The sequence below is a fragment of the Perognathus longimembris genome, chromosome 12 (genome assembly GCF_023159225.1).
Source record: "Perognathus longimembris pacificus isolate PPM17 chromosome 12, ASM2315922v1, whole genome shotgun sequence".
In the NCBI taxonomy this organism is placed as follows: domain Eukaryota; kingdom Metazoa; phylum Chordata; class Mammalia; order Rodentia; family Heteromyidae; genus Perognathus; species Perognathus longimembris.
The window spans coordinates 1,408,394-1,433,220 of record NC_063172.1 but is presented as its reverse complement, the minus strand read 5'-3'; the positions used below and the strand labels follow the sequence as shown (position 1 = coordinate 1,433,220).

At 68.9% G+C, this 24,827-nt stretch overlaps 1 protein-coding gene across 1 annotated transcript in view; it reads left to right on the top strand.

Moving 5' to 3' along the window:
- The window catches only part of Adgrb1 (adhesion G protein-coupled receptor B1), a 68,401-nt gene that overhangs the window by 30,561 nt on the left and 13,013 nt on the right, over nucleotides 1-24,827 (top strand). The window contains 7 exon segments of the mRNA XM_048359002.1: nucleotides 5,239-5,380; nucleotides 10,672-10,775; nucleotides 16,733-16,835; nucleotides 17,513-17,663; nucleotides 18,141-18,210; nucleotides 19,231-19,297; nucleotides 22,467-22,552. Coding sequence (XP_048214959.1) covers nucleotides 5,239-5,380; nucleotides 10,672-10,775; nucleotides 16,733-16,835; nucleotides 17,513-17,663; nucleotides 18,141-18,210; nucleotides 19,231-19,297; nucleotides 22,467-22,552 — 723 coding nt within the window.

The following is a 24,827-nucleotide window of genomic DNA, read 5'->3' as shown; positions in this document are numbered from 1 at the left end:
GGGGCCGAGAGCGCGGTCGAGGAGGCACCGCCCCTGGTGAGACCCCTGTGCCGCGCCCCAGGCCGGGAGGGGCCGGGAGAAGGCCGGAGGTTGAGCGTGGCGAGGCCACTGGATGTGATCTCGTGGTCTTCTTGCCGGCGCCGTGGCGGTCACAGTGGTAATGACGTGATCGCCTCAGTGGGTCTGGCACGGAACGGCCACCGCGCTGGTGTTGGTTACGCAACGGCCATGGTGGCGGCGATCCCAGTTAACCACGTGGGGTGGCTCAGCCGGCGGCGGCGGCGGTGAGCGTGGTGGCCGTCTTGTGGCCTCGAAGTCGGTGCTGGTGACCGTGGTGTTGCTGTCACGGTGTGTCGGTCGGCGATGGCGGTGACGGGGTTGTCATCGTGGGCTGTGGTGGTCTCGGTGGTAGCTCTGGGCGGCACTGGCGGGAGGCGGTCCCCCGGGCCCCTCCAGCTCAGGCGGTGGGGAGGGCCAGGCACTGGGGGGGGGCAGGTCTCGGGGTGGAGTGGACTGGGCTGGGGTGTGCACCTGTCAGCGCAGGCCAGGCCGCGGCTGAGTGCTGAGCAAGCACAGGGCTTGAGCGCCCCTGGACAGTCGGGAGTCTGCCTCGAGGGCGTCTGGCAGGGGCCCTGGGCTGGGTGGGTGGCAGGCCGGGAAGACAGGGCTGCAAGCAATGACCTGGAGGAGGGGTGAGGGCCCGGACGGGTGTCCTCGGTGCTGCCCCCGAACCGGGAGGCAGAATCCCCGGCACCCCAGGCCAGCCTCTGCTTCCTGGGCTGTGGAGCCAGCGTCACCCAGAACCTCCACTTTGCCTGACACACAGCGCAAGGGGGTGGGGTGGGGGGCTCTGCAATGCCTGGGGCGGGGTTTGGGGGCTCAGGGGAGGAGCCGCACACCGCCAGGGGTGGAGCTACCGTGCCTAGCAGTCCTGCCTCAGATGAGATTGACATCTCGAGTGGTGGGGACGGGAGGCGACCCCGGTCACAGACCCGCGGCGGGGTGCGGCGCCGAGGGGCTCAGACCGCGCCTCCCACAGGCGGGGAGAGCCGGCCGGGCCTCACCCCGCAGCCGAGACCCACACCCAAACCCTGGGGTTGGAGGCGCAGAGCCAAGGCCCCCTTCTGCCGCCGGTATTGCCCAGAGCGGGGCCTGGGGCTGCCGCTGAGCGGGGTCAGGCCTTGGGTCCCCCAGGCTGGGAGTGGAGGGAGCCAGAGGACTTCCTGGAGGAGGCCGGGGCTGGAGCAGCCCGAGGCCACCCGTGGGTCCCGTCCAGGGGTCACCCTGAGCGGGCCCGGGGGGGCACCCAGCGCCCGGTAGGCAGGGCCGGTGGCAGGGCTGGCCGCGGGCCCGAGGAGCGTGTGGGAGGAGCGGCAGGTAGCGGGGCGCCCCAGCCGGCCTCCCGGAAGACGCCGTCACGCCGGCCTTGATCTGGGGTAGGAGGCGGGCACTGCCGATGGGGGACACGTGACGGAGGGGCCCGGAGTCCATGATGGAGGTGGCACGGGGTGAGGGGGGCAGCGTCAGGGGCACGGATGGGGCCGGGCAGGGAGAAGCCGCGCCTGCAGAGACGCGGTTCCGCCCCTGCTCCGCGCCTGAGACGCCCCGCGGGCGGCTGTGCCCACTCCCAGCTGCTCTCTGCTGCGTGGGAGGGGCCTGTGAGTCACTCACACTGGAGTGTGAATTAGCCCATCAAACCCAAGGGGACCCCAACAGCGCACAGTCCCATAATAGCACCCACTCCGTGGGCTGGCTGGCGGCGTCATGATGCCCAGGAGGCCCTGGCTCCGGGGGCAGGAGGAGGGCTCTGCGCGCCCTCTGTGCTGCCGTCCCCCAGTGTCCCTTAAGCATGGGGCCCTGCTGGCCCTTGTCACCCTGTCACCCAGGGGGCAGAGGCTACGGACAGAGGCGGGTGGGCCGACAGGCCAGTGGGGGGATGGAGGCAGGCTGGCCGAGGGTTTGGGGCTGGTTTCAGGGGGCGTGTGTGGAGGCTACCGGATGGACAAAGGGTCAAGAAGGCAGCCCTGTCGTCCCGAGCGGAGACCGGCGGGCCGCGGCGCTCGGTGCCCGGCTTCGGGCCTCCTAGCGGCCAGTGCACGATGGGGGCCTCCTTCCCCGCCCGCTCCCGCCTGGCGTCGGAGCTGCACCCCATCCCACGGCCAAGCCCGCTCCCCGAGACGTGCAGAGGGCATCCCCGGCGGGGGCGGGGGGGGCAGTGGGGCTCGGGAGGAATGAGGGGCAGGATGGAAGTCCGTGGGAACGGTCTCCACCGCGGGGGCACCGGGGCCGGCTGCCGGGACCCCCGTCCTCTGACCCTTAGGTTCTGAGCGTGTGGCCGCTCCCTGACTTCTCTTCTCCGGAAGCCGCGGGGCCGGGGATCAAGTGCGAGTGACCCAGATTTCCTCCGCTCTGGGCGCAGGTGGGCGACCTGGCTCTGTGGCCCAGATAGTGCAAGTCTTCTGTGACCCAGACGAGAGGCAGCCAGTGGTGTCCCACGTGCGCCAGCTGGGTGACCCGTCCCCACCGCCAAGACGGGAGCCGGCGGCCTCGGCCGCGGAAGGAGTCCGTCGCGCTGGGGGTGGACTGTGAGGTGCTCATCAGGACCGGGGTACAGGGGACCCCTAGGGCTTCTGGTGGGCCCGGGCGACCGTGGGTCTCAGGTGCACACAGACAGCCTCATGTCGGGACCACCGCACATCCTGCAGGAAGACTTCCTGGGGGGGGGCTGGGGCCACGGGGAAGGCTCTGGTGGTCCGTGGGAAGTCTTCGTGGACCGATGGGCCAGGCAGTTCAGCGCCCTGTCCCAGTGCCGGCGTCTCTGTGGCGATCGCGTTCGGTCGGGGTTCAGATGCAGCCGCGCTGGGGGCGGGGCCGCTAAGTGGGGCAGAGCTGGAATCTAGGCCCCGCTGCTGTCTTGCTGTGTGGCCTTGGAGCCGAGTCCTTCATCTACAAAGCGGATCTGCGCGTGGCAGGGAGCGGGTGCGAGGGCCTGCGTGCGGGAAGAGAGCTGCTGTGATCGGGGTGTGTGGGCGGGAGGACCCTGCTCAGGACCGCACGTCGGGGTGCTGGGGGGAGGGGCGGAGGCCGGGCCCCCAGCCTGTCCTCTCCCGGGCAGCTGACCGTGGTCAGTGATGCCCACCTGCCCCCGTCCGCCCTTCCCGGAGCGGCGGGGCGGGTGTCCGCTCTCCCTGGCGCCCGCCCTGGCCGTCAGCACGGCCGCCCTGGCCTCCAGGAGGCCGAGGAGATCGCTGCCGGCCCCGCAGCCGCCCCGGGGGCCGAGACCTGGGCTGGCAGTCTCCCAGGTGAGGGCCGGCAGCTGCGAGGCTGGCGCCCCGCGGCCCCGCCAGGGCGGCTGGGAGCCTGCCAGGCCGCCAGCTCCTCCAGCCCGGCTCCCCTCGTCCCGGCCCAGTCTCCCGCAGCCCCCGGGGAGCTGGGACAGGGGAGAGCTCAGAGCGGGAGGGCTGCCGGTGCCGGGCTGAGGACCCGGGGCTGCGGGACCCCGGAAGTGTTCTCTGGCGTGCCGCCACCACAAGGCCCGCGCGTGGACAGCACGGCCCGTGGGGTTTTCCTGGAGCGCGGGCGCGTGACGAGGCCGGGTGGTGGCCGGCCGTCGCTCGGCGACTGTACCGCCAGCCAGCCGTCCTGCGCCGGAGGGGTGCTGCACTCAGTGGGGCCCGTGGCTCCGGCCGGCAGGGGACGGGGAGGTGGAGGGGGGCACGGCACGGGGCAGGGCTCTGGCTGTGTGGGAACGGGGGACCGCGTGGAGCCTGGGGTCTTTCCAGGGATCTCTTGCCGCTCTGTACCGTCTCTGTGGACAGAAGGCCTTCTTCTCCCCCTCCCCCCCACGCCCGGCAGAGCCCTGGTCTCCAGGGTGGAGGGCCAGAGCCCTGGACTGCTTCTCAGGGTGAGCCGGAGCTCCCAGGTCACTAACCTAGAACCCCGCCCCCCCCGGAGCCCCCCAGGCCAGGCCCTGTGGAGCCCCAGGCCAGGCCCCGCCCCCTGCAGCTGCAGTTCTACTTCTCCGGAGCAGGGGAGCGGAGGCGGCAGGTGCTAAGGCCTTCTGGGGGTCCCTTCTCCCTAGGCCTGAGCCCGAGCCCTCCCTGCCCCCGCCCCCCACCGAGAAGAGGGCAGGGCGTGGAGCCCCAGTGGAGCCAGCCAGAGCGCATGGGGAGATGGTGTCGGGGCAGTCCGGCTCAGTGCTGCCGGTGCCCAGTGGGGCTCCCTCCTCTGGGACGCGGAGGGAGGGAGGGTAAGCAGGAGAACCTCCGGGGCAGCCCCGTGCTTCCAGCGGGCACTCCCTCAGGTCAGGCTCGCGGTGCTTGTGGAATCAGCAGCTGGACAGCGCCGGTCCCGTCCATCCGCAGGGATGGGACGGACCCCCTTGGGCTGCGGCTTCCTGGTCCTTGGGTGCCGCAGGGTGGGCTGCTGGGGGAGCACCTTCGGCGGCCGTCCTCGGGGACGCAGAGAGACCCAGGCTCCGCGGAGGGGGGCTGTGGCAGCGGGCGGGGGCCAGGCGAAGGCCAGGCCGGTGCCGGGAGACCCTCCCCGGCTGTGGCTCCGGCACCCCGGGCCCGCGCTCGCCGGCCGCTTCGCCAGGCGTCTGTCCGGCTCCGGCTCCGGCTGCGCGGCCTGGAAGGCCCGGGTGCCGGCGGTGGCGCAGCCGGGGGAGGAGTGTCTGGCGGGGCCTCCGGTTCCCGGCGCCCCCCCGAGCCTCGCCAGCGCCCCGCCGAGCGGAAGCGCGGCGCGGGGGGCCCGGGGCCGGCGGGCCGGGGGGCCGGGTCAGCCCGCGGAGGGAAGTTTCCGGCGGCCGGCCGGCTCCCCGCCTCCACCGGGGCGGCGGGGGCGGGGCGGGCCCAAGGTCACCGGCTCGGCGGGCTGCGGGCCGCCGCGCCCCCGCCCCGCGCGCCCGCCCGCGCTCCCCGCGCCCCCGCGGGCGTGTCCCGGGCTCCGGGGCTCGGCGGGCCGGGCTCGGGGCCAGCTCCCGCCTCCCGCCGCTCCCGCGCCCCGCGCTCCCGCGGGCCGCGCTCCGCGTCTCCGGCGCCGCGCGGCGAGGCGGGCGGGCGGGCGGGCGGCGCGGAGCGCGGCCATGGGCGCCGGGGCGGCGGGGCCCGGCGGCGGCGGCGGGGCGGGCGCGCGGCTGCGGGCGCGGGTGCGGGCGGCGGGCCGGGCCGGGGCGGCGGCGCTCGGGGGGCCGGGCCGCCGCCGCTGACGCCGCTGTCTCCCCGTGTCCGCGCCCAGACCCTCCCCCCCCGCCCCCCCGCAGCTCGGGCCCTGGTCGTGGCGCGGCTGCCGCACGGTGCCCCTCGACGCCCTCCGGACGCGCTGCCTCTGTGACCGGCTCTCCACCTTCGCCATCTTAGCCCAGCTCAGCGCCGACGCGGTGAGACCCCGACCGGGCCGGCGGGGGGGGGCGGGGGGAGCGGGCGCGGGGCGGCGGGGGCGGGCGGGCGCCGCGGGGCGCGGGGAGCCGGGGACCCCAGGAAGTGACGGCTGGGTCTCCTAGCAGTGCTGGGACTCGGCCCGGCCGGCGGGGGGCCCGGGGCGCCGGGCTGTACCCCTACACTGGGTCCCCCACCTGCCGGGGCCGGGGAGCCGCTGCCAGTTTCTCCCGGCCCCGCGTGCCGCACCACCTTAAGTGCAGCCTGGTGTGCGGAGGTGGCCGTGTCCCCCGTGTTCCCGGGCAGGGCTCTGGGGGTGGCTGAGGCTGCTGGGCCCGGCCCAAGTCCCCCGGGCAGGCCCCAGCATGGGGGGGGGCTCCTTTTTGTTCCTGTGATTCTTGTGGGGGCTGCCGGTTTCTATGGTGACACATCCCGGGCAGCCTGCCGGCTGGGGCCCTGGATGCCGGGCCCGGCCCACTGGGCTGCCGGGGAAGGCCGGGCAGCAAGGTCAGCCGGGCGGGCGGTGGGGCAGCCGGCGGGGGTCTTGCCCGGCCGCGGCCCCGGCCTGGCGTGCAGGGAGGGCCCGCCGGCGCGGGGCCGTCTGCGGGGGACATGGTCCCTGGCTGCTGGGAGTCGCAGCCGGGCTCCATCTCCACGGGGCTGGAGCTCCAGCCTCAGAGGACCCAGCCCGCCCTGCTCCTCTCCGAAAAGTGGGGAGGGCAGGTCATGCCCCGTGGGGGTCCTCCCGGGCTCAGAGCCAGAGGGGACCTGGATGACAGGCAGGGACGCCGAGGCTCAGGAGGGCCTCGGGGACTCGGGGTGAGTCTGGGCAGGACGGCGCTCGGTGTGCAGGCCCCCGAGCGGCCGGGCCGGCCCGCAGCTCCGTGGCCGGCACCGCACGGCCGCTCTGCAGTCCTTGGAGGCGGCCCGGGCCGCCCCGCGCCAGGCTGTGGTCCCCCCTGGCGGCTCTCGTGAGGGAGCATGAGCAGGAACAGGAGGGAGGACGTAGGTTCTGTCCCACTTCCCCTCCTCCCAGCGCAGGCTCGGGCTGTAAGAGGTCAGCACTGGACACCGGGACCACAGGCTTGTCCCTCGTGTCCTGTGCCCTCGGGCTGGCTTTCCATCCCCGGCCGCTTCGTCCCCGCCCCGCCCCCGCTCCCGGAAGTCCCGGTGTCCTCAGCGGGAGCACTGTGGGTGTGAGCCGAGCCGCGGGGGTGAGTGGCGGCTGGGAGAGGCGGGTGGGCTGGGTTCCCAGGCCTCCGGGCAAAGCCCAGCGTGCCAGGCGCCAGCGAGGGAGAGGAGGCTTGCTGCGGGAGGGGGGCGGGCAGGTCTCCCAGCCCGGGTTTGTGTGGCGGGGCCAGGGGCTTCCCCCGGGGCTTCAGGCCACGGCCACGAAAGCCAGTGTGCTGGGTGCGGGGCCCGGTCCCCAGCCCCCTACGGGGTAGCCAAGGCCATGGCCGTGCACCGGAGGCCGGCTGCAGCCTCCTCATCTGCGAGGGGCAGCAGCCTCGCCGGGCCGTGCGACCCCCGTGCCCCGTGTGGACACCGGTGCGGACCCCAGTGCCCGGGGGGCTGGGCAGAGAACCGGGCCTTGGCCTCCGTCGGGAGCTCACCGGTGCCCTCGCTCCCTCCCTCTCCTTCCCCAGGCCCGCCTGCCCGCCCGCCCACCGTTCCACCCCTGCTGGCCCTGGGGGGGGGGGGAGCACCAGGCCCTGTTGGGGAGCAGCAGGCTCCTGACTTGTGTGAACGCCCCCAGTACTGATGGCCCGGAGAGACCCAGTTCTGCCCTCCAGGGCTGGGGGAAGCCGGGCTGGAGGGGGGGGGACAGTGAGCTGGGGGCAGCCTCCTTCCCCTGGGAGGGCTCTGCGGAAGGGGTGCGCGTGGCGTGTCTGAGGAAGCCCGGGGGGGAGCAGGGGCCGGGGAGGGGCGCGCTGGGTTCTGAGGGACGCGCGGGAGTCACCTGCCAGCTCTGGGAAGGAGTGACAGCCATCCAGGGAGGTGCAGACATGGGAGGCAGGTGTGGGGCCCGGGGTCAGGAGAGGCAGAGCAGGCTGTGCAGAGGGAGGGCTCCGTCCGTCCTGCGGCAGGAGGGAGGGGAGCCGAGGATGGCCGGGGCCCCGGGGACTCCGGCGGGGTCCAGGGCCGGGACGGCAGCGGAGCGGGAGGTGGGGAGAGCCAGGCGGCCCGACGCCGGGGGACGGGTGCCCCTCTCCTCCGCAGGTGCGGGGTGGGCGGGCAGGGAGGCCCGGTGCCCGGGAGGGGGGCCGGCGGGAGGGAGGCGGCCAGGGCCGGCGTGTGGGTGGGTGGGTGCTGCCGGGCGGCTCTGAGTCACACCTGGGCGGGAGCAGCGGGGGGCGCGGGCCCGACGCAGCCTGGCCGTGGGGAGGGAGCGGCGCGCCCGGGCAGCCGGCCGCAGGTGGCCGGGGCTCAGACTCCAGCGTGTCCTGCCGTCGGCCCGGTGCCTACCGGGCACCGGGCGGCCACCGTCAGGACTCGGGGCTCCTCGGGGTGCGTGGAGCCGGGGTGGGTTTGTGCGTAGATGGCGCTGGAACTGCGGCAGCACACGGGTGTCTGGAGGGGCGGGGCGTGAGCAGGGCTGGAGGGAGGACCCGAGGGGGGCGTCCAGGGGGCAGAACCCAGTGCTAACTGGACAAGGACGGCTGGGGGGCGGAGGGCAGGCCTGCCCTCCGCCAGGTGGTGGGAAGAGTCGTGGGAAGGTCAGGAGGAGGCTGCTGAGCGGCGGGAGCAGCCTGTGCGAAGGCCCTGGGGCTGCGCGGGGTTGGGCGTAGGAGTTGCCCTCCCCCTTCCCCCCCCCCCCCCGCGGGCTGGCCAGGAGCCGCCTCCTCTCTGTGGGACGTGGGTTTACCCTCTTGCCCTTCCCATAAGGCCTGGAGCTCTGATACCCCTGCCCAGCTGTCCCCCCCCCCCCCCCGCCTGGCCGGGGACTGGGCAAGGGCTGTCCAGAGCGACCGTGACAGCGGGCCGGCAGGGGTGTGAGCTGCAGCGCTGCCCGGCCTATGGAGGGCAGACGAGGCAGGGGCCGCGGGCGTCGGGGCCGGAGCCAGCGTGGCGCCGCCACTCGCTCGGCCACCTGTGACCTGGCCGTGGCCTTGGAACACCTGCTGGCCCCTGGGCCTCCGCTCGCCCCTGCCCGCCTGGCTCCGCCCAGCGCCACCTCCGCGCCCCCTCCCCGCCTGCGGGGATGGGCTGCGGGCCTCAGCAAGGGGGCTGGGACGCCGGGGGGGGGAGCTGTGCCCCCTGGCTGCAGCCCCCACTCTCCCGCGGGGTGCAGAGGCCCCCGGCTGTCACAGGGGCCTCCCCGGCTCTCCCGCGTCGACCAGGAAGAGCGGGGGGCCTTGTAGAGGCGAAGGGGGGGCCACGCTGCCCAGCGTGCAGCACAGTGGACGGGGCATCAGGGCCGGGCAGATACACGTGGGGGAAGGTCGGGGCGCGGCCGGGGCCGCCCCAAGCAAGTGGGCCACTTCAGGCCGCGGCTGAAGGGGGAGGGCCGGGGGCCCGGCGAGGGGCAGGGGAGGTAGAGCCGGCCAGTCAGCCAGGCAGGGGCAGCCTGGAAACAGGCAGGGGCAGCCTGGAAACAGCCCCTCTCCTCCTTCGGAGGCCAGCTCCCCCTGGCACCAGGCTGGGGCCGAGGCCAGCGGCTCTGTGGATGAGGGTCAGCACAAAGGAGCACACAGGGTCACGTTGGGTGTGTGCCCCGGGGTGCCTCCCGGACGGGTCCCGCCGCGGCCCCTCTCGGCCCCCACACCAGCCCCCAGCTCTGCACGTGGAAGCCCCTCCCGGGCATGCTGCGGGGGGGGCCCTCAGGGGTGGGGGCCTCCAGGCCCGGTGGCCTTCCCGACTCCGCCCTGGCCCCGCCCTGGCCCCCGCCCTCACCCGCAGGAGCTGGGGTGCCAGGTGGGGCTGGGCGCAGGGATGGGTGGCGCCACCGGCATCGGGCCGGCACCTTGGGGCGGCACCAGAGGGGCGGGGCGGGCTGCCGGACAAGGTGGCGGGGTGTAGAAGCACAGCTCTGGCCCCAGGAGCACCCCTCTTCCTGGGAGGACTGCGGTGGTTTGGGCTCAGCTGAGGGAGGAGAGGGATGGGGGGTTGTGGGGTGCACAGGGCCTGGGGCTTGGCACGGTGGGCACTGGGACTGGAGGCGTGGCTGCGTGGGGTCCTCGTCTGGGCTCAGAGCTGCGGGGGGGGTGGGGGGAGTTGACTGTGGGCAGCAGGGCAGGCACCGGGCTGCGTGTGCAGCCAGGAACCCATCCAGGGCTGAACTCCTGCCTGCCTCCAGCTCATTCCCTCCTCCTCCCCGGTGCCGGGGGGGGGGGGTGCGCTGAGAGGGAGGAGGCTGCCTGCCGAGCTCCTCCGAAGCCCGGCTTCCCGGGGACGGAGCCTCGGGGGGTGGGCTGTGGGCAGGGCCCCTGCGCTCTGAGCTCGGCGCTCCACGTGTGAGCACAGCCTTGCATAAGCAGCGAGAAGCGCGGCTGGGCTGAGCCGGGCTGAGCTGGGAGGTAGGAGGTGGAGGGGGTGGGTGCAAACCCGGCCCGTGCCAGGGGGCAGGTAGGAGGTGGGAGCCTGTCAGCCTAGCCCTGGGGGGGGGGGGCCGTGTCAGCCTGGTCCTCACTGGGAAGGACAGGTGGGGGGCATCAGCCTGGCTCTTGGGGGGCCGGGAGGGGGGCATCAGCCCGGCCCTCGCCAAGCGGGACACGCTGAGCCCTGAGTGGCAGAGGCAGCATCCACACGGGAGGGGACCAGTGGGCTCCCGCGGCGGGCATGGCTGGCAGAGGCCCTGGGCGGGAGGAAGGAGGCCACCTCAGGGCCCTTGCAGGAAGCTGGGGGACGCTGAGCCAGCCGGGAAGGGGCGGCAGAGATACAGAGGTGCACCGAGCCCCGACCGGCGCGGAGGGATGGAGGGCAGAAGAGAGCTTGGCGAGGGGGGTGAACGGCTGGCGGTGGGGTGGGGGGGGGGAAGGGGCCCCAGCCCCATGGGTCTCTCCCTGTTCACTGAGCTCAGGCCCGAGAGCCGCCCGGCCCGGGCAGCGATGGGGTTGCAGAGTCTCCCTGAAACCCGAGGTCTGCGAGGCAGCGCCCGCACGCCGATGGCTGTGGTTGTAACTACACAGCAGGGCCGTCCAACCCTGGGGCCCAGCCGAGAGGCAGGGGTGGCGGGCTGGGCAGGAGGGCCGGGACCCTGGGGTGTGGGGGGGGGGGCCTTGGCAGGCCGGGGGCGGGGCGTGCGGGGCGGGGCGGGGCGGCGGCTCACTGCCCCCCGTCCTTCTGGTTCCAGACCATGGAGAAGGCGGCCGTGCCGTCGGTGACGCTGATCGTGGGCTGCGGCGTGTCTTCCCTCACCCTGCTCATGCTGGTCATCATCTACGTGTCTGTGTGGAGGTGGGTGCCCGCCCACCCGCCCGGGGGCCCGGCCCACACCCCGGCTGGGCACACGCAGAAGCTTCCCTTGGCCTTCTGGGGCTCCCAGACCAGACCAGCACCCTGTGCGTCCGCACAGGCCAGCCTGCAGGACCACAGCACCCTGGGGCCGGCCGGGCCTCCCCAGGACACCTCTGCTTCTCCAGACCCTCCTGCTCTGGGGGCAGCAAGGAGGCCCGGCCTCCCCAAGGCTCTGTCCACCTAGGTTGTGACGGGGCAGTGCGGAAATGTGCAGCCTCAGGGCCGAGCTGTGGGACAGGGGGCCACTGTGTGGGCCTGTGTCCTCCTCTGTGTGTAGGTCTGTGATGTGGGCCTGTGTCCCCCTCTGTGTGTAGATCTGTGATGTGGGCCTGTGTCCTCCTCTGTGTGTAGGTCTGTGATGTGGGCCTGTGTCCTCCTCTGTGTGTAGGTCTGTGATGTGGGCCTGTGTCCCCCTCTGTGTGTAGATCCATAGGCATGTGTCCTCCTCTGTGTGTAGATCTGTGATGTGGGCCTGTGTCCCCCTCTGTGTGTAGATCTGTGGCCATGGGCCTGTGTCCTCCTCTGTGTGTAGATCTGTGATGTGGGCCTGTGTCCTCCTCTGTGTGTAGATCTGTGATGTGGGCCTGTGTCCTCCTCTGTGTGTAGATCTGTGATGTGGGCCTGTGTCCTCCTCTGTGTGTAGATCTGTGATGTGGGCCTGTGTCCTCCTCTGTGTGTAGATCTGTGATGTGGGCCTGTGTCCTCCTCTGTGTGTAGATCTGTGATGTGGGCCTGTGTCCTCCTCTGTGTGTAGATCTGTGATGTGGGCCTGTGTCCTCCTCTGTGTGTAGATCCATGGGCCTGTGTCCTCCTCTGTGTGTAGATCTGTGGCCGTGGGCCTGTGTCCTCCTCTGTGTGTAGATCTGTGATGTGGGCCTGTGTCCTCCTCTGTGTGTAGATCTGTGATGTGGGCCTGTGTCCTCCTCTGTGTGTAGATCTGTGATGTGGGCCTGTGTCCTCCTCTGTGTGTAGATCTGTGGCCGTGGGCCTGTGTCCTCCTCTGTGTGTAGATCTGTGATGTGGGCCTGTGTCCTCCTCTGTGTGTAGATCTGTGATGTGGGCCTGTGTCCTCCTCTGTGTGTAGATCCGTGGGCCTGTGTCCTCCTCTGTGTGTAGATCTGTGTCTGAAGGCCTGTGTCCTCCTCTGTGTGTAGATCTGTGGTCGTGGGCCTGTGTCCTCCTCTGTGTGTAGATCTGTGATGTGGGCCTGTGTCCTCCTCTGTGTGTAGATCTGTGATGTGGGCCTGTGTCCTCCTCTGTGTGTAGATCTGTGATGTGGGCCTGTGTCCTCCTCTGTGTGTAGATCTGTGATGTGGGCCTGTGTCCTCCTCTGTGTGTAGATCTGTGATGTGGCCTGTGTCCTCCTCTGTGTGTAGATCCGTGATGTGGGCCTGTGTCCTCCTCTGTGTGTAGATCCGTGATGTGGGCCTGTGTCCTCCTCTGTGTGTAGATCTGTGATGTGGGCCTGTGTCCTCCTCTGTGTGTAGATCCGTGATGTGGGCCTGTGTCCTCCTCTGTGTGTAGATCCGTGGGCCTGTGTCCTCCTCTGTGTGTAGATCTGTGATGTGGGCCTGTGTCCTCCTCTGTGTGTAGATCTGTGATGTGGGCCTGTGTCCTCCTCTGTGTGTAGGTCTGTGATGTGGGCCTGTGTCCTCCTCTGTGTGTAGATCTGTGATGTGGGCCTGTGTCCTCCTCTGTGTGTAGATCCGTGATGTGGGCCTGTGTCCTCCTCTGTGTGTAGATCCGTGGGCCTGTGTCCTCCTCTGTGTGTAGATCTGTGATGTGGGCCTGTGTCCTCCTCTGTGTGTAGATCTGTGATGTGGGCCTGTGTCCTCCTCTGTGTGTAGGTCTGTGATGTGGGCCTGTGTCCTCCTCTGTGTGTAGATCTGTGATGTGGGCCTGTGTCCTCCTCTGTGTGTAGATCTGTGATGTGGGCCTGTGTCCTCCTCTGTGTGTAGATCTGTGATGTGGGCCTGTGTCCTCCTCTGTGTGTAGATCCGTGGGCCTGTGTCCTCCTCTGTGTGTAGATCTGTGATGTGGGCCTGTGTCCTCCTCTGTGTGTAGATCTGTGGCCGTGGGCCTGTGTCCTCCTCTGTGTGTAGATCTGTGATGTGGGCCTGTGTCCTCCTCTGTGTGTAGATCTGTGATGTGGGCCTGTGTCCTCCTCTGTGTGTAGATCTGTGGCCGTGGGCCTGTGTCCTCCTCTGTGTGTAGATCCGTGGGCCTGTGTCCTCCTCTGTGTGTAGATCTGTGGCCGTGGGCCTGTGTCCTCCTCTGTGTGTAGATCTGTGGTCGTGGGCCTGTGTCCTCCTCTGTGTGTAGATCTGTGATGTGGGCCTGTGTCCTCCTCTGTGTGTAGATCTGTGGCCGTGGGCCTGTGTCCTCCTCTGTGTGTAGATCTGTGATGTGGGCCTGTGTCCTCCTCTGTGTGTAGATCTGTGATGTGGGCCTGTGTCCTCCTCTGTGTGTAGATCCGTGGGCCTGTGTCCTCCTCTGTGTGTAGATCCATGGGCCTGTGTCCTCCTCTGTGTGTAGATCTGTGATGTGGGCCTGTGTCCTCCTCTGTGTGTAGATCCGTGGGCCTGTGTCCTCCTCTGTGTGTAGATCTGTGATGTGGGCCTGTGTCCTCCTCTGTGTGTAGATCTGTGATGTGGGCCTGTGTCCTCCTCTGTGTGTAGATCCGTGATGTGGGCCTGTGTCCTCCTCTGTGTGTAGATCTGTGATGTGGGCCTGTGTCCTCCTCTGTGTGTAGATCCATGGCCGTGGGCGTGTGCGGCCTTATCAGCTGTCTTCTTGCCCACCTGTGTCCAGCCCCACTGAGTAGCTAGGAGCAGGGCGGGTGAGTTCACGGTCGCTGGGCAGCGGCTGCTGGAGGCACTGAGCGGAAGCTTGGCTGCATCCACACTATGGCCGCCCTCATGCACTGCTGCCTGAGGCCAGCAGGAGGTCGATGGGCTGAGAGGAAAGGGGATCGTGGTGAGTCCTTCTGGTGACCTAGCAGTCCCTGTCCTGGCCAAGGGCAGATTTCCAGTGCTCCTCCCATGGGGATCACGGCTGCCCTTCAGGTCCCCCCTCTTGGACTTGGGGGTCAGAGGCTCTGATCTGCTGAGATGTGATGGTTTTGGAAGCACCTCCCTCAGCCAGTACCAGTGGCCATCATGATACCCAGAGCTACAGGACAGTCGGTGCTGACACAGCCCCCTGAGGGAATGGAGGACCCACAGGGGAGGGGGGGCACAGTTTGCCTGCCTCAGTTACTACAGCACATGGGGGCCATGCCCATGCCACCGAGGCTCAGCGCTGGGCCCTGCTTCCCCCGTGTGGCTCCCAGTTCCCAAGTGACATAGCGGTGGGGGTGACGGGCCAGGTGACAGTGTGGCAGTGATGATGGTGGTTTGTGGGGTATGGTGGCAGGTGCTGGTTGTGGTGATCGTGTTGGCGTTGGTGGTGATGGTGGTTTGTGGGGTATGGTGACAGGTGCTAGTGGTGGTGATCGTGTTGGTGTTGATGGTGATGGTTTGTGGGGTATGGTGACAGGTGCTGGTGGTGGTGATCGTGTTGGTGTTGATGGTGATGGTGGTTTGTGGGGTATGGTACAGGTGCTGGTTGTAGTGATCGTGTTGGCGTTGATGGTGATGGTGGTTTGTGGGGTATGGTACAGGTGCTGGTTGTAGTGATCGTGTTGGCGTTGATGGTGATGGTGGTTTGTGGGGTATGGTGACAGGTGCTGGTGGTGGTGATCGTGTTGGTGTTGATGGTGATGGTGGTTTGTGGGGTATGGTGGCAGGTGCTGGTGGTGGTGATCGTGTTGGCGTTGGTGGTGATGGTGGTTTGTGGGGTATGGTGGCAGGTGCTGGTTGTGGTGATCGTGTTGGCGTTGATGGTGATGGTTTGTGGGGTATGGTGGCAGGTGCTGGTTGTGGTGATCGTGTTGGAGTTGATGGTGATGGTGGTTTGTGGGGTATGGTGACAGGTGCTGGTGGTGGTGATCGTGTTGGTGTTGATGGTGATGGTTTGTGGGGTATGGTGACAGGTGCTGGTGGTGGTGATCGTGTTGGCGTTGATGGTGATGGTGGTTTGTGGTGTATGGTGGTGGCAGGTGCTGGTTGTGGTGATCGTGTTGGCGTTGGTGGTGATGGTGGTTTGTGGGGTATGGTGACAGGTGCTGGTTGTAGTGATCGTGTTGGCGTTGGTGGTGATGGTTTGTGGGGTATAGTGACAGGTGCTGGTGGTGGTGATCGTGTTGGCGTTGATGGTGATGGTGGTTTGTGGTGTATGGTGGTGGCAGGTGCTGGTTGTGGTGATCGTGTTGGCGTTGATGGTGATGGTGGTTTGTGGGGTATGGTACAGGTGCTGGTGGTGGTGATCGTGTTGGCGTTGGTGGTGATGGTGGTTTGTGGGGTATGGTACAGGTGCTGGTGGTGGTGATCGTGTTGGTGTTGATGGTGATGGTGGTTTGTGGGGTATGGTACAGGTGCTGGTGGTGGTGATCGTGTTGGTGTTGATGGTGATGGTGGTTTGTGGGGTATGGTACAGGTGCTGGTTGTGGTGATTGTGTTGGCGTTGATGGTGATGGTGGTTTGTGGGGTATGGTACAGGTGCTGGTTGTGGTGATTGTGTTGGCGTTGATGGTGATGGTGGTTTGTGGGGTATGGTACAGGTGCTGGTGGTGGTGATCGTGTTGGCGTTGATGGTGATGGTTTGTGGGGTATGGTGACAGGTGCTGGTTGTAGTGATCGTGTTGGCGTTGGTGGTGATGGTTTGTGGGGTATGGTGACAGGTGCTGGTGGTGGTGATCGTGTTGGCGTTGATGGTGATGGTGGTTTGTGGTGTATGGTGGTGGCAGGTGCTGGTTGTGGTGATCGTGTTGGCGTTGATGGTGATGGTGGTTTGTGGGGTATGGTACAGGTGCTGGTGGTGGTGATCGTGTTGGCGTTGGTGGTGATGGTGGTTTGTGGGGTATGGTACAGGTGCTGGTGGTGGTGATCGTGTTGGTGTTGATGGTGATGGTGGTTTGTGGGGTATGGTACAGGTGCTGGTGGTGGTGATCGTGTTGGTGTTGATGGTGATGGTGGTTTGTGGGGTATGGTACAGGTGCTGGTTGTGGTGATTGTGTTGGCGTTGATGGTGATGGTGGTTTGTGGGGTATGGTACAGGTGCTGGTGGTGGTGATCGTGTTGGCGTTGATGGTGATGGTTTGTGGGGTATGGTGACAGGTGCTGGTGGTGGTGATCATGTTGGCGTTGATGGTGATGGTGGTTTGTGGCGTATGGTACAGGTGCTGGTTGTGGTGATCGTGTTGGTGTTAGTAGTAATGGTAATGATGGAAGTGATGGGGATATTGGTGTGGAGATTGTGATGGTGGTTTGGGCGTATGGTACAGGTGCTGGTTGTGGTGATGATGATGGAGGTAACCATGGTGATGGTGGTACTCACAATGGTGGAGGTGATGGTGATGTTCGTGATGGTGGTGGTGTGTAGGTGGTGGTGGTGGTGATGGTAGGTGGTTGTGGTGGTGATGGTAGGTGGTTGTGGTGGAGTTGTTGATGGTGGATATGGTGGTGATGGTGGTGGTGGTGGTGGTGATGGTAGGTGGTTGTGGTGGCAGGGATGGTGGATGTGATGGAATTGTTGATGGTGGATATGGTGGTGATGGTGGTGGTGGTGGTGATGGTAGGTGGTTGTGGTGGCAGGGATGGTGGTTGTGATGGAGTTGTTGATGGTGGATATGGTGGTGAGGATTGAGGGTGGTGGTGGTGGTGGTGGTGACATTGATAATGGGGAAATGACTGTGGGGAGAAGGAGCAGATCTGGACCTAGAGGATGGTGCCCCACCCCGATCCTTGTGTGGACGAGGCTCCATGGGGTGCCAGGCTCAGGCCCCTCCTCTCCCGCAGGTACATCCGCTCCGAGCGCTCTGTCATCCTCATCAACTTCTGCCTGTCCATCATCTCCTCCAACGCCCTCATCCTCATCGGGCAGACGCAGACACGCAACAAGGTAGGCAGCCTGCAGACTGCTGCGTGCACCCCTCATCTTCCGGTGGGGTAAGGGCGCCCCCCACGGGGCCCGGCAGCTCATGGTGGGGCCCCTGGGCTCGCACCCCTGCTCGCGTCCTGCGGTCTCAGCCCAGCTGGGGCGGGGCCTCCGCTTCCTCAAGGGGCTGCCCTGCCGTGTGGGGACGGAGGGACTCCGCGAGTCGGGGAGGAGGAGCTCTGCCCGGGACACCTGTGTGCAGTGGCCGTCGCTCAGCCGCGGTCAGCTTGTCTGTGGCGAGCTGGGAGGCCCTGGTGGGGACGCACCCTCTCTGGGCTTCCGCGTCCCCGCCCGAGGCACGGGGCTCGAGCCGGGGGGGGGGGCTTCTGAGGGAGCCCCAGGGCTGCCATTAGGCAGACGCTGCAGGAGGGGTGTACTCCGGGCGGTTTGTGGATCTCACACACCCCGCTCTGGGAGCTTGGGGCTCAGCATCCACCTTGCACCCCCACTCTGGGAGCTGGGGGCGCACCCACCCCACCCTTGGGCAGAGGTCGCTTCCGGCCTGGGGACTCGTGGGTTCCAGCTGAAGACCTGGCCCCGGGCTTCTCCCGGCACCGCCCGCCAGGTGCTCTCCGGGGGGGTCGGGGGGCGGCCAGGGCCAGCGGGCGCCCGCCCAGCCCTCCCGACCGCCCACTGCCCAGGTGGTGTGCACGCTGGTGGCGGCCTTCCTGCACTTCTTCTTCCTGTCCTCCTTCTGCTGGGTGCTCACCGAGGCCTGGCAGTCCTACATGGCCGTCACCGGACGCCTCCGGAGCCGGCTCGTCCGCAAGCGCTTCCTCTGCCTGGGCTGGGGTGAGCACGGGGGTGGCTGCTCGCCGAGCGTCCTGGTGTCCCCGTCCCTGTCCCTGCCCTGCCGGGGCTTCCGGCCCGTGCACACCCCGGGCCCTCTGTCCTGCGCCCGAGCCTTCCCGGGACCGCCGGGCCCGTGTGCCGTCAGCCCGCTCGGGCTTGGAGATGGCCCGTCCGGCGGTGTGAGCCGCGCATGCGTCCACTAGGAGCGCCTTCTGCTCTCCGCGGCGCTGGGCGTGGACTGGGGGCTTTTCATTGCCTTGGTGCTCTGACAGTCCCCGATCTCCTCCCCCCCCACCCTCGGCCCGCCTCTCGCACTCAGTGCCCCTGTCGGTGGGAGACGTGGGACGCGCAGCCCGTGCCCCTTGTCCACAGACGCGGGGGGGGGGGTAGCACTCACTACCTCCCTCCTAGCCCTCCTCCCACAGGTGGAGGGGAAGGGGCTGGGGGTCCACGTGCTTTCTCCCGGTCTCTCTTCAGGGCTCCCTGCGCTGGTGGTGGCCATTTCCGTGGGATTCACCAAGGCCAAAGGCTACAGCACCATGAACTAGTGAGTTGGGCAGGGGTGGGGGGGGTACGGGACAGCCGCACCGCACCCCACACCTTCCACAGCCCAGGAGGCCTGGGCTCGCTGTGCCCTCTGCCTGGCTGGCAAGGTCTCAGCTGCTCTCAGGGAGGGCGGGCCCGGGGGACCCCACGTGAGCTCTTGGGGAGCCCCCTTGCACCCAGCCGGTCAGCCCTGCCTAGTCCTCATGAGGTAAAATGGTGTGGCCCCATCTGATTGGGTGACCACGGGGTGTCAGCCTTCCCGTACACAAGCTTGGTGAAGACGAGGCCCCAGAACAGCCAGGCAAGGCAGATACACCCCCCATCAGCCTCCAGTACCCCCTCCTGCAGGGTAGGAGGAGAACAGAGACCTGGGGGGGGCTTAGAGGGGGCAGGGCAGGGGGGAGAGCAGAGACCTGGGGGAGCTGAGGGGTGCAGGGCAGGGGGAGAACAGAGACTTGGGGGGTGCTGAGGGGGGGCAGGGCAGGGGGAGAGCAGAGACCTGGGGGGGCTGAAGGGGGCAAGGGGAGCACAGAGACCTGTGGGGGGGCTCGGAGGGAGCAAGGGGAGCACAGAGACTTGGGGGAGCTGAGGGGGGCAGGGGGAGCACAGAGACACAGAGACCTGGGGGGGCTCAGAGGGGGCAGGGGGAGAACAGAGACCTGGGGGGCATGAGGGGGGGCAGAGCAGGGGTTGATGCTGCTGAATGTGGGAGCCAGAATGGGCCAGGACCCCGTGGAACCCGGGCAGCCCCCCAAGTGTCCCCGTGGCGTCCAGGGAATGGGCCGGGGCTGGTGGGCACTGGGGACGGCCAGGCCAGGCCGAGGTGCAGGCACACCGCTAGGCGCCGGGGTGGGGACATCCGGTGAGGCCTGTGGACGGGGCTGGGGCTCGACGGGCCCGTTCCCCGCGCCCCCCACGCTGGGCCCTCTCTCACGTCCGTGGGGCTCCCGAGGACGGTGCTGGGCGCCGGCGGGAGCCCCTGCCGGGAGCCGCGGACACTGACCTCCGCTCTCCTCCGCAGCTGCTGGCTCTCGCTGGAGGGAGGACTGCTCTATGCCTTCGTGGGACCCGCCGCCGCTGTGGTGCTGGTACTGGCCTGGCCCGCCCCCTCCATCCGGCCCTTTCCCCTCAGCTCACCCGCCTCTGGGCCACCGCCGCGGGCGCCTCGCGCGGGGCCTGGCCTCCGGGGTGTGTGGGTCACAGAGGAGCATAGCTCCCCAGCCCCACTTGGGCCTCACAGCCGGGGCTGGGGCAGGGCAGGGGGCGGGCCTTAGAGAGCACAGCTGGCCTAGTTATTGGGCAGCGCAGGTTCGGTTGAGGCTCGAGTGACGTGTGGGAGGGGCCAGAGGGACAGATGAACGGCGGAACCCAAGGGAGAAGGCGGCACAGGTCCAGGCCCAGGCCTCCACCAGTGGCCTCCGGGACCCGGGGTGCGGCGGGCTTGTCTTCGGGGTCTGAAGCAGGAGGGGGACCTTCCAGTCATGGGCCATGGTTTCTTGTCTGTTTGATGCCAAGCACAGCCAAGAGCTAGGGGTGGGGTAGGACCCTGCCCAGGGCCCTCTGCACTGCCTGGCCCCAGGCCCAGCTCCCGTACCCCCTTCTGCGCGGTAGCGCAGGGAGCCCCAGGACTGCAGGCAGCGCGGGGGACCCCAGGACCGCGGACAGCGCAGGGAACCCCAGGACCTCAGACAAGGGCAGGGAACCCCAGGACCTCAGACAAGGGCAGGGAACCCCAGGACCATGGACAGCGCAGGGATCCCCAGGACCTCAGACAAGGGCAGGGAACCTCAGGACCATGGACAGCGCAGGGATCCCCAGGACCGCCGACAGCGCAGGGAACCCCAGGACCAAGGACAGCGCAGGGATCCCCAGGACCTCAGACAAGGGCAGGGAACCTCAGGACCATGGACAGCGCAGGGAACCCCAGGACCGCCGACAGCGCAGGGAACCCCAGGACCGAGGACAGCGCAGGGATCCCCAGGACTATGGACAACGCAGGGAACCCCAGGACCTCAGACAAGGGCAGGGAACCTCAGGACCATGGACAGCGCAGGGATCCCCAGGACCGCCGACAGCGCAGGGAACCCCAGGACCAAGGACAGCGCAGGGATCCCCAGGACCTCAGACAAGGGCAGGGATCCCCAGGACCTCAGACAAGGGCAGGGATCCCCAGGACCGAGGACAGCGCAGGGATCCCCAGGACCATGGACAGCGCAGGTATCCCCAGGACCGAGGACAGCGCAGGGATCCCCAGAACCATGGACAGCGCAGGGATCCCCAGGACCGCCGACAGCGCAGGGAACCCCAGGACTGTGGATAGGGCTGCACGTGGGGGACGAGCGGACCTGGGCAGAGTGGCTGCCCTGCAGGAGATGGGTGTGGAGCCTGGCGCGGTGTGCAGCACCCATGGGTGGACCTTCGCTCTTCCTTAAAGGCGCCCAGGTGGTAGAGGCCAGACCCCAGTCCCTGGCGGTGCCTCTCTGGCGCCCTGGTGCCGTTTGAGGGCTGGAGACTGGGAAGGGGCAGTGGCTGGCGAAGGCGGAGCTGGGTCTGTGCCTGGCCTCGCCCCTGCCCCATCCCCCTGGAACCCCAGCGGCAGCCACCCCTCCATGTCCGGGCTGTGAGGAGCCTGCTGCCAGTGGGTAGCCGAGGCGGGACTGCTGCTTCCCCCTCCGCCCCGGGAGTCACCAGGCTGCCCTCTAGCAACGGGCCCTGGACCTGCGCGTGGGCTCCGCCGGAGTTGCGGGCTCCCACCCTGAGCCTCAGGACCTGACCCCAGGGGCTGTGGTTGAGTCAGCCTTTCTGTAGCGAGAGCCCAGGGGCCCGCAGCTCTTTGCCTGGAGGTGAGGAGTACGCAGACACCCAGGGAGAGAGAGAGTCGGGTCCTCAGGGTGCAGAGCTGGTCATGGGGCACAGGCCCAGCTGCTGTCTTGAGCGGAGGACATCCTCAAACTGGGCTGAGCAGCTGCGTGGCATTGAGATGGGGAGGGGCGGGGCCGAGGAGGGGCGGGGCCGGGGAGAGGCGAGGCCGGGGAGGGGCGGGGCTGAGGAGCTGCGTGGCATTGAGATGGGGAGGGGCGGGGCCGAGGAGGGGCGGGGCCGGGGAGGGGCGGGGCTGAGGAGCTGCGTGGCATTGAGATGGGGAGGGGCGGGGCCGAGGAGGGGCGGGGCCGGGGAGAGGCGGGGCCGGGGAGGGGCGGGGCTGAGGAGCTGCGTGGCATTGAGATGGGGAGGGGCGGGGCCGAGGAGGGACGGGGCCGGGGAGGGGCGGGGCTGAGGAGCTGCGTGGCATTGAGATGGGGAGGGGCGGGGCCGGGAGAGGCGAGGCCGGGGAGGGGCGGGGCTGAGGAGCTGCGTGGCATTGAGATGGGGAGGGGCGGGGCCGAGGAGGGGCGGGGCCGGGGAGAGGCGAGGCCGGGGAGGGGCGGGGCCGGGGAGGGGCGGGGCTGAGGAGCTGTGTGGCATTGAGATGGGGAGGGGCGGGGCCGAGGAGGGGCGGGGCTGAGGAAGGGCGGGGCTGAGGATCTGCGTGGCATTGAGATGAGGAGGGGCGGGGCCGAGGAGGGGTGGGGCTGATGAGGGGCGGGGCTGAGGAGCTGCGTGGCATTGAGATGGGGAGGGGCGGGGCCGGGGAGGGATGGGGCGAGCACCTGCGTGGCATTGAGATGAGGAGGGGCGGGGCCGAGGAGGGGCAGGGCTGATGAGGGGTGGGGCCCGGGGAGGGGCGGAGCCGAGGAGCTGCGTGGCATTGAGATGGGGCGGGGCGGGGCCAAGGAGGGGCGGGGCTGAGGAAGGGCGGGGCTGAGGAGCTGCGTGGCATTGAGATGGGGCGGGGCGGGGCCGGGAGGGGCGGGGCTGAGGAGGGGCGGGGCTGAGGAGCTGCGTGGCATTGAGATGGGGCGGGGCGGGGCCAAGGAGGGGCGGGGCCGGGAGGGGCGGGGCTGAGGAGGGGCGGGGCTGAGGAGCTGCGTGGCATTGAGATAGGGCGGGGCGGGGCCGAGGAGGGGCGGGGCCGGGGAGGGGCGGGGCAGGGCAGAGGCGGGGCGCCCCGGCTGTGCTGGCAGTCCCGGGACCCCGGAGCGCGGAGCGCGGGGCCGAGTGGCCCCCTTGGGGCTCCTCGCCTGGCCCGCGGTGCCGTGGGTCTTCGCGGTGGGGGCCTGGGAGAAACCTTGGTGCCCTGCCAGGTACCTGGGTGTGGCTGCGGCCGGCCGCGGTGCAGAGGGGTGCCCCGGCCCACACCCCGCCTCTGCCCGGCAGGTGAACATGGTGATCGGAATCCTGGTATTCAACAAGCTCGTGTCCAAAGACGGCATCACGGACAAGAAGCTGAAGGAGCGGGCAGGGTAGGCCTGGGCTGCCCTAGCGCCTGGCCGCCGCCGTGCGCTGGAAAACCGCAGCGCGCACCCGCGCTGAGCCCCTGGGGACGGAGCGGCCCCTTCCCGCCCTCTGGTCCCGCGAGGCTGCGGGCACAGCGGAGACCACAGCTGGTCCTGACCTCACTCAGTGCCTCAGTTTCTCTGTCCGTGTGGTTACAGAGCGGGGCCCTGTAGGATCCCCAGCACCACGGGCACTGGCTGCTCAGTCTCCCCTCGAGGCTCAGGCTCGTGGAAGGTGCCCGCGTCCAGGCCCCCACTCCCGGGGCTCTGCTGCCCAGCACAGGGTTCTGTGTGGCCTGGAGGAAGGAGCTTGCTGCCTGAGCAGCCAGGTGCCCCGTGGGAGGCCTTGTCGTGGGGAGGGGACACCAGACGGGCTCACGGCACTGAAGGTGTGCGAGCCCAGGAGAACGGAGCGGCCCGCCTGCCCTCCACGTCCTCTTCCGCCCTCTGCCCGCTTCTGTCTGTGCCCTGCTGCTGGAATCTGCGTGCCCCCCTCCCCTCTGTGCCGGTCCCACCTGGTGTCTCTCTCTGTCTGTCTCCTCCTGGCTCCTCCTGCTCTCCCCAGTGAGCAGAGTAGCAGAACTCTTCCCCTGGTGCCGGGTGGGTCCCGGGTGGGTCTCGCCCGGAGCCTGTGGAGCCGGGGGGGCCGAGGGGAGGCTCTGGGCCCTGGGGTCTGAGCCGAGCGTGTCTGTGGCTAAGGGCCTGGTCCCGATTCCCTGCCCTGACTCCTGCTCTGCCATGCAGAAGGCAGAGCTTCTGCAGGCCTCCCCCGCCCCCTTACTGTGGGACACCTGACACACCCCACAGAGGCACAGCGCCCCCCGTCCGGGACCTGCCGCACACCGCCAGCCTGCCGCCGTCCTGTGGTCCCGAGCGCTCCCCAGCTGAACTGCGCGGGGCGCACCGGGTGGCCGTTCTGTTCCCTGCTTCCATCTTACAGCGGAGGCACCCCAGGTTCTGAAGTGAGAGCCGCAGGAGCCGGGTGGGCTGCAGCTCTCCGGCGGGCCCCTGGGCTGCTTCCCACCCTCTGCTGGCATGGACAGGCCACCGGCGTGCATCCGTGCTCACGCGCACACACATCCAGGCACACCTGCCAGAGGCCGCTGCCCCGCCTCACTGTCTACCTGTTCCCACGAGTCCTCAGGGACGGCAGGCGCCCATTCCTGCCACCCAGGAGGGTCTCACGGGTGAATCTGTACAGGAGGAGGGGGGCCGTGGCCACCTTTGGGGGCTCACTGCTCAGGGGACCTGTGAGGGCTGCGTTAGCCGGCACCGGTGTCGAGAACCCAGACTGCCAGCCTTGCCTTCCAGCCCAGCCACCTGCCTGTGCACCCCACATCCCGGGCCCCCTGCCTGTGCACCCCCACATCCAAGGCCCCCTGCCTCTGCACCCCACGTCCAAGGCCCACTGCCTGTGCACCCCACATCCCGGGCCCCCTGCCTGTGCACCCCACGTCCAAGGCCCACTGCCTCTGCACCCCACGTCCAAGGCCCCCTGCCTGTGCACCCCACATCCAAGGCCCCCTGCCTCTGCACCCCACGTCCAAGGCCCACTGCCTCTGCACCCCACGTCCAAGGCCCACTGCCTCTGCACCCCACGTCCAAGGCCCACTGCCTCTGCACCCCACGTCCAAGGCCCACTGCCTGTGCACCCCACATCCAAGGTCCCCTGCCTGTGCACCCCACATCCAGGGCCACCTGCTGTGCACCCCACATCCAAGGCCACCTGCCTGTGCACGCCACATCCAGGGCCCCCTGTCTGCACCACACATCCAGGGCCCCCTGTCTGCACCCCACATCCTGGACCCCCTGTCTGTGCAGCCCATGTCCCGGACACCTTGTCTACACCCCACATCCCGGGCCCCCTGTCTGCACCCCACGTCCCGGACACCTTGTCTACACCCCACATCCTGGGCCCCCTGCCTGTGCACCCCACATCCAGGGTCCCCTGTCTGCACCCCACATCCAGGGCCACCTGCCTGTGCACCCCACATCCAGGGCCACCTGCTGTGCACCCCACATCCAAGGCCACCTGCCTGTGCACCCCACATCCAGGGCCACCTGCTGTGCACCCCCACATCCAAGGTCACCTGCCTGTGCACGCCACATCCAGGGCCCCCTGTCTGCACCACACATCCAGGGCCCCCTGTGTACACCCCACATCCCGGACACCCTGTCTGCACCCCACATCCCGGACACCCTGCCTATGAACCCACATCCTGGACACCCACACCCTGCCTGT